This window comes from Otolemur garnettii, unplaced genomic scaffold (assembly GCF_000181295.1).
Source record: "Otolemur garnettii isolate 467f Iridium unplaced genomic scaffold, OtoGar3 scaffold00029, whole genome shotgun sequence".
Taxonomy (NCBI): Eukaryota; Metazoa; Chordata; class Mammalia; order Primates; family Galagidae; genus Otolemur; species Otolemur garnettii.
Window position 1 is genome coordinate 1247313 of NW_003852424.1, and position 8633 is coordinate 1255945.

The following is an 8633-nucleotide window of genomic DNA, read 5'->3' on the forward strand; positions in this document are numbered from 1 at the left end:
TTGTTGTTTGGCGGGTCCGGGCTGGGGATTCGAACCCACCACCTTAGGTGTAGGTGGCTGGCGCCTTAGCCAGTTGAGCTATAGGCGCTGAGCCTGGAGACACAATTCTAATCGACCCAAATGTATGAGGCTCAACCCACTAGCAAGGGGATAGCATGATGGAGATCTATACTAGCTTCTCTTTTCATGCACACAATCCTGTTTGGCATCAAGGAAGAAACTGTGTTTGTTTCTCCTTTCTTTGGAGTGAAATCCCTGTGTCTGGATTCAATTTCTAAAGTTCTAAGGCCCTTCATTTAAAAAAGGGTCAGTTATGAAATTCATAATTGCATCTCCCTACTGGTGTGGTAAAGGACCTTTTCCTTTGTTTCCTGGCCATCCGGACTTCCTTTTCTGTAAGCTGTTCATATCCCTTGCCCATTTTCTGCTTATTGTGTTATCTATTTTTTTCTGGAAAAAAAAATTAATTTGTAAGCATTCTTTGTATATTAGGGACATAAGCCAATTTGTGTCACAACAATTTTTGTTGAAAATAGTTTTTCTCAGGCTGTTTGCACTATGGCTTTATTTAGCCTGTGGGTCATGACCCCTTTGTTCCACTTGTAACAACACAGCAGTTAGGAAGGTTGAGAATCACTGGTTTAGGGTGTCTTTTGCTAATGAAACTTCAATTTTGACAGAAGCCAAAGATTTTGGTCTTTAAAAAAAATAATTGCTGGATTTCCCAGCTGACTTTTAAAGGTCTTCCCTACCCTCAAGTTATATACATGGTCTCTTAAATGTTGTTTTCTTTCTTTGTATACTTAAACCTGTTATCCACATGGACATTTTTTTGTAATTGACGTAAGGCGACATCTACTGCTGTGTTTTTCCCCCTTCTGGCTGGATAGGCAGTTATACCAACACTATGTATTAAAAGAAAACATTCCCTTCCACTAAATTGAAATTCTGCCTTTGCCATATATTAGATTCCTCTATTTATTTAGGTCTATTTTGGGATTCTCTTATCTGTTCCACTGACAACATATTATGCCTTTCAGTCAAACATAAACACACTCATACATGACACATCTATAATAAATGCACAAAAGCTCATCAAAACATGTAACGGGGGAAGATTATTTAGTTTAACTCCTGCAAATGTGTCTTGGCTTCTGCAGCCCTTCTCATCCCTACCTCACATCATCTATACTTGCCAATGAACTCCTATCAAGCTATTACATTTAAAATGATCTAAATATTGAATCCTGTTTTATGAGACAGCATCCTGAGGGATATTTGTGTGAGTATATCTGCCTTTAAATGTCTCAACTTTGAAGTTAAAAAGCAGGCTTGGTTGTTTAACATGAGTATCAGGTCCATGCCTTCCCTGTATCTCACTGAAGATAAAGAACCAGATCTTGTTTCCCTAGAAAGATTCTGGCCTCGTGTAACTAGTACAAAAGCTCTAGGAAAAGTTCCATTTCTGATGAGTCTGGGGAAAGGCCACAAGTCCCTGGCAACCTCGACCTAACCTCAGCCTGCAGTGCCAGGGTGGCTGTGATCTATGTGGACTTTGCAAAATGCCATTATGAGGCAATAAGGGCATAATAGCATTGAGCTTCTGGCACTAGGGCTGGAATCCCATAGTCTTGGGCTGAAATCTAACTCTGTCACCAACTAGACACATGACTAGGGACAAATCAGTTAACCCCAATGCTATAGACTGAACTGTATCCCCTCAAATTCATATGTTGAAGCCTGAAATCTCCAATGCCATGGTATTTGGAGATAGGACCTTTGGGATGTAATTAGGTTTATAAGAGGCCATGAGGTAAGGATCTCATGATGGGATTAATGTCCTTAAAAGACGAGGAAGAGAACCAGAGCCTTTCTCTTTCTGGCATCTAAGGACACAGCAGGAAGGCAGCTGAGAAAGCAGCTATCTGCAAGCCAGGAGAAGGGCCCTGGCTAGGACCCAACCATGCTGGCACCCTGATCTTGGACTTCTAGCTCCAGAACAGTAAGAAAATAAATGTCAGTTTCCAACTTGAGCCCAGCAGAATGGCTCCTGGAAAGAAGAGGGGCAAGAAGAATGGTTATTCTGCCATCAAGAGGAGGTGAACCGAGACTACACCATTGATATTCACAAGTGCATCCATGGAGTGGGCTTCAAGAAGCATGCCCCTCGAGCACTCAAAGAGATCCAGAAATTTTCTATGAAGGAGATGCGGGCTCTAGATGTCCACATTGATACCAGGTTCAGCAAAGCTGTCTGGGCCAAAGGCATAAGGAATGTCCCATACAGTATCTGTGTATGATTGTCCAGAAAACATAATGAGAATGAAGATTCATCAAATAAGCTCTATACTGTGGTTACCTATGTACCTGTTACCACTTTCAAAAATCCATAGTCAACATGGATGAAAATTAATTGGTGATTGTCAGACACATCAAATAAAGTTACAAAACCACACACAGACAAAAAGACAATAAATGTCTGTTGTTTAAGTTGTCCAGACTGTAGTATTTTGTTATGGCAGCCTGTGCAGACTAAGGCACCCTACAGTTTCCCAAGCGTAAAATGGGGAAATACAGTTCCTACCTCATATTGTGAGGATTAAAGAGACGATAACACATGCAATGTATCCAGGGCAGTGCTTGGCATGCAGGAGCTCATCCACACACGGTAGCTACCAGTATCTAAAGTGGCCTCCAAACAGGACACTTGGGATTTAGGACTTGTGTGTCACACATGGGACATGAATAACTGACACACTCCATGTGCAAGTTTTCAGTTGAATATAGACATCTCTGGCATTTCAACAGGGCATTGAAGTGGAAAATCCAATATAAGGGCGGATTCCCCTTGGTTGGAGTAGGAAACAGTATCACCCAGCTGTCTTACCTGGGAATGCCAACATTTCCCCAAATCAAATCACACACCTGCCTCAGTCCCTGAACGCTGGCGTCCTCTGGTGGTGAAAAAGGCAAGACGCTTTGTTTTAAGTCCATCTTCACTTCTGTGGGAATGAAAGAAGAGTCAACATATGAGGCCAGCAGGATGAAGACATTACTATTTTGGCTGTGACTACATAGCACTAAACCATGGAGGAGGGAGGAACTTCCATCATCAGATGTTGGGGCACCCTGTAGCTTATATGCAATCAGTACCGCTCAGGAATCTTTGGAGGAAAATGTTTGGAGACAGTGACCTAACTCTGGCATTTCCTATTCTTGAGCATTCCCACTTCAGGCAGGAGTGAGCGTTTCAGTGTCTGGCATGGAGGCACATTCCAGTGGCTGGTACTTGTTGGCTGCCCCGTGGAAGCCCTCCTGAGTTCTGCTGAGATAGGGCAGAAGCAGCCTTTCTTCTGCAGATGGGCCGGGGTAGCTGGGCCCATCCCAGATTCTCTCCTTTTATTGAAAGCCTTTGTGGGTACATCTTTTTTATTCAATTCTATGCCCATTTTAGTTATTGACTGTCCAAGACTTTTGAACAGAATTGCAGTGTAGGATGAAGTGAGAGCCAAGATTCTCCAGGAACCTTTTAAAATTAGAAACAGAAGGACACTGTCATGGGCTGATTTGTCTCTCTCTCCCCTAAATTCCTAGTGAGGGCTTAACCCTCAGTATTTTAGAAGGTGTCTATATTTAGAGATAGGGTCTTTAAAGAGCTAACTAAATTAAAATGAGGGCATTAGGGTGGGCCCTAATCGAGTCCATATGCACAGAGGGACAACCACATGAGGACACAGGGAGAGGACAGCCATCTACCAGCCCAGGAGAAACTAACCCTGATGACCCCTTGATCTCAGCCACTTGGCCTCCAGGACCGTGAGGCAGCAGTGTCTGTTGTGGAAGACACCTGCCTGTGGCTCAGCGGCCCCAGCAAACTCCCATGCCACGCTCCAAGGGCTGCCCAGCTGTAGGTACACACAGGAGGTGGCTGGGGATTCCAAGGCCCCCTGCTTACTTGCCAAGGTGATTTCTGGAGAGATCCAGGGTTTTGAGCTGCATGCAGGTCCATTTCTCTTGAGGTGGAAGTGTCACCAGTTGGTTTCCCTGTAACCTCAAGAACATGAGGGCCTGGGAGAGAGGAAGGGAGAGAGAGATGGTGTCAAATAACAAAACAGAAGAGATGGAGGAGAAAAGAAAAGTCAGAGCCCTGACAAAGTGTAGCCAAACTATCTTAACCAAGTTACCTTTAGGAAGATCCCAACTGTGAAGGGGCTCAACAGTCTCTTAAACCTTGAGAAATTGTGTTGCACAGAGCAGATGGAACAATTTCTCTACAGAAGTTCTTCCCTCAAAATCAATGAGAGGCAACAATTATTCTAGAATGAAAAGGGTCCAAGTACTTCCCAGTGTTGATGATTCATAAGAGTGATGATTACTGGCGGGCCTCTCCTGGGAAAAGAACCAGGGTCTGTTGTCCCAGTCACTGCTGCGGGACCTGCATAATGCTGCCACCTCTTGGTAACCTCCTGGGGCCAACCAACACCTGGGGCCAGGCAGGGTGGCAGTGACCCCAGGGTGAACTGTCCTAGCCGTGGTGTGTCCTATGCTGGCCCACATGGGGTCTTGAGCTGGGCACCCTGGGGACTGTGCATGTGAACCTGGCAGGGAATGTGGTCACTGAGGGGCTGAGTCTTTATCCTTGGACTTGTAATGTATTTTACTTTAATGGGAGTATTAGAGACATACTGTAACCCTTCCTGAGGACAGCCCCACAGACAACACCTATCCTACCTACCCACAGTTCCTGTAGCCTCAGGAGGGCCACAGGCTGTTTGCAACCCCACACTAAACTCTCTCTCCACTTCAAGGGCTTTTGTCTCATCCTGTCAGACCCAGGTGGTGGTGCCAGCTGCCATCCCACCCTCTGAAATTCTGTGGAGACCCAGCTATGTGCCAGGCCCCAGGGCTGGTGTTGGGGACACAGGGGTGCCACCAATCTCCCCACATACCCACCCCCCTATCTGGAGGAGGATGCCATGAGCAGACATATACTCCCACAGAGCCCAGTGGTAAGATTTTGGATAAGGTTCTATCCTTCTTGATTTGCTGCTTCTGGGCCTTGGTGGAAACCAGAAAACCAAGTCTACTGGCTGTTGGTGTGAAAGAGCTTACAGGCCAGGAGTGCACTGTGGGGAGTAGGGATGCAGGTCCTCATGCAGCAACCCTCCTTACGGCTCCTTCTCCCTTGGCAGGATGCGTGATACCCCCTCCTCTCCTAGAATATGCATATTGAAGGGGACTTTACTGCCTTTGGCAGATTCTTGAACACAGGAAGGAGAGTTCCTGGAGGTCTGAGAAATAGCCTAGCAGGAATGGGGGCGAGGCTAAAGGGTCACTCTGCCTGCACAGTGTGGCCTATGTGTCTACCATGGGGCCCTGGTGTGGCTGCCCTGATGCCTTTAGCAAGCACTTACCCGGCCCCTACACTGTGGCTGGCCCTAAGCTCTAAGAAATGAACACGATCTATCATCTGCCTAAGGGCTGCTAACAACCAGAAGTAGAACACAGCCCCGTACTGGGCTGGCCACACAGGGCTCTTGGGAGAACCCTTCCTGAGGCTTCAGTGAGCCCAGCAGGGGTGGGAGGGCCTGGCGCTGGAGATGGTTAAGGACAGAGAAGCCTACTGGGCTGTGTTTACAATTTAACATTATATTAAGTCCCAGGGGAAGTAAACCCGTAGCTACTACCCTGACATAGCTGTTTCTGTTTCCCACGTTCCACATCCCATTTTGCTCATGACCACGGGTATTTTTGACAGCTGAACTTTTCCTTCACTCCCTCCCCTCTGTTATTTGTCTGAGAAGTTCAGAAAAAGCACAGATTTTACTGCAACATGGAGAGATTTTCCCCCCAAAGCCAAAAATCAGAAATAAAGTGCCATTAGACTTACATCCAGCTGAAAAAGCCCTAGGGGCACTTCTTTTAGTGTGTTTTCTGAAAAATCTACATCCTTAAGGTGGTTTTTCCAAAAGACAGCCATTTTCTCTGGCAGAGATTCCAAGGCATTTTTGGATGCTTTACAACATTTCTAGGAGTTTGATGAGAAAGAGAATGAATATTAATCAGCTCTTGAAATGCAGTGGTGCTGACAGACTGTTTCCAAATTTGACGTTAAAAATAAGACTGTAACAATAAAGCTCTGTGATAAATACGATTCAGTGTTGGTTAAGAGGCTACAAGCTCTCATTGTTCCCGCTTGCTTTCCCTTCTCCAAGGAAGGGATAGGAGTGGAGTTCATGAGGGGAGACAAAGGTGGCTCATAGGCCTCTTCCTTCATTCCAGACATCTGGGCCATTGTCACCGGAAATAAGGGAACAATTCAGGACCATGCTCTCGAGAGAAGCTGGTTTCCCTCACATATATGGTTAAACTAGAAATGTTAATGCTAGCAATGGAGAATTTCCAATTTAAAACCAACAGCAATAAAACACACATATTCTTTATGCTGTTCCATATGTTTTAATGAACAACACTTCCAAGAAACAAAAACACCATTTAATCAGCAGTGTAGCAAATGAAGATCAGTTATCTCTTACTCTTACAGTTGTCCTAAAACCTAAAAGAACAGAACCCTGCCTCCCAACCCCCCCCAACTCTCGGGGCAGAACTCTTGCGGTGACAGGCTACACTGGCACTGCTCTGCAGGTTTTACTGTGTGGCTCTCAAATCCAGAGCTGGGCAGGCTGGCCTTCAGGCGAGGTACTTGCCTAGGGCACTTAGCCTTGTGTATGCTGTGTGAACAACAATCCTGCCACCTAGTGTGGCTGCCCAGGGGATGATGAGTGATGATGCGCAGAGGGCTTTGTGAAATGAACCGCAACACCAAGCTGACTGTGGCTTTCATGAGTTTGGTATGATACTAACCAAAGGGCAGGCCCAGGGATCTGGAAACACCTTTAGGTTGTTTCTGGAAACATTCAGGGAATTGAGTGACTTGAAAGAATGAAGGAAAAGGGCAGGCAGTTCTGTCAATTTGTTGTCAGATATATCAAGTTCCTGTAGCTTCCTCAAACCAATCCAGTTAGTGGCTAGGAGGGAAAAAAAAAAAATAAGAGTTGAGATAAAAATACCCCAATAAAGAAGAAACTGACTTTAAGTCAGGTCACTGATGATGCAACATACCACTTTCTTCTTCAAACAATTTTTCTAAACAATTTTTTGAAGCTGTCAGTTTCTGAAGTTTTGAGAGGTGCAAGAATCCAGGCGGGAGGTGGGACAACTTGTTGCTGGAAATATCAATTTCAAGTAGCCTGGGGTTGGGGAAGAAGGAAGTGAAAGCATCAGAAGAATGACATTAAACACCAGTTTTTACTGTAAACATGGAGGTGTATATTTTTTCTTTTTTCTCCTTGCACAGGGTTAAAGAGCGTGCATTGACAATGCAGTACATATGATTTTTATTCATTTGAAGGACTGTCACCATGTCTCACATAAAGAAAATCAAATCTCTCTTTGGTGGGCCTCGGTCCCACTGACTAACAGGGGTTCACATCCTCCCCCCCCCACCCCCAGCAAGTCATAGCAAAATATGACTTCATCCCTGAAAACTCCTGGGAGACCACAGAGCAGGGCTTTTGATCTCTTGGATCCATCCACCTGGCCCAGGTTATGGGCCCTACTCACGTATCTCCTCCCCTGTTCTTGCTTGTGAACCCTATGAGTTATTGCTGACCCCAAAGTCTTTCCAACATTCTTCTCTCTCCCTTCACTTATAGCTTCAGTTTTTGAAATTAGCTTAAAGCCTTTGTGGAATTAGGTCTTGCAGAGATGTACCCTAAAGAAAGCAATTAAGTATGGTCCTCCCCCTTCCCATGCAACCTCAGGGGGAAGGCTCCAGAAAAAGCAGACTTCCCACCCTGCCCACCTGCTGCCAGAGTTCTACAGAGTTAAACCTTTCCCTGAGGCTCTTCCCCCCTTCCCTGGGAGAAGGAGGAAAAGCTACTGTATCAGGACCTACCAGCCCAGGAATGGTCAGTGTCCCTCCTCTGAGTCCTGCACAGGACCAAGATGGGCATCTCAGGCAGTCAGTTCTGCATGGTCATGAGTAAGCCATGTAGACGTGGACCAGACAAACCATCTCTCTAGACTTCCTTGTTTTCACCTAAAGAGGGGGCTGTGACCTTGTTCTCGAGAGCTTGCATAAGGGTGGGCAGGTGGAACTTCCTTCTCTCATTTTAACCAGATTTGTTCTCTCTTTAGCCAGATTTAGCCATATTTGTTCTCAAAAATATAAAATACAACCAGGGAGCACATGTAGGAGGACAGTGGTGGTAGACAAGCCCATTCACACTCCAGGACCCACCTGGAGCAGATGATTTCATCTGAAGACCGCACTCTGGGAAGTTCCCCCAGGTGGTTGTCGGAAAGGTTCAGTTTCCGGAGGTTGATGAGTCCCCAGGGGATGACAGAGGGCAGGGATGCCAGGCAGTTGGCAGAAAGGTCGAGCTCTGTGATCTGGCAGGAGATATCTATGAGCCAGTCCAGATCCACCCAGGGCAACCGGAGATGGGACCATTTCACACGAAGTGCCTGGTGGTGGAGAAGAGGGAGACGCACAGGTGGACAGTGAGCCCAGGGCCAATGCGGAATAGAAAAGATGATTTATTCAAGTGTTTGTCTGCATGCCTGCCCCA

The 8633-nt window shown here is 46.0% G+C and overlaps 1 protein-coding gene across 1 annotated transcript in view; it reads right to left on the reverse strand.

The window, feature by feature from the left end:
* The window catches only part of LRRK1 (leucine rich repeat kinase 1), a 169544-nt gene that overhangs the window by 40881 nt on the left and 120030 nt on the right, over positions 1-8633 (reverse strand). Inside the window, exons 6-11 of the mRNA XM_003788630.3 lie at positions 8303-8529; positions 7123-7250; positions 6865-7028; positions 5891-6028; positions 3956-4068; positions 2926-3002 (exon numbers count right to left, since the gene is read on the reverse strand). Coding sequence (XP_003788678.1) covers positions 2926-3002; positions 3956-4068; positions 5891-6028; positions 6865-7028; positions 7123-7250; positions 8303-8529 — 847 coding nt within the window. The remainder of the gene's footprint in view (positions 1-2925; positions 3003-3955; positions 4069-5890; positions 6029-6864; positions 7029-7122; positions 7251-8302; positions 8530-8633) is intronic.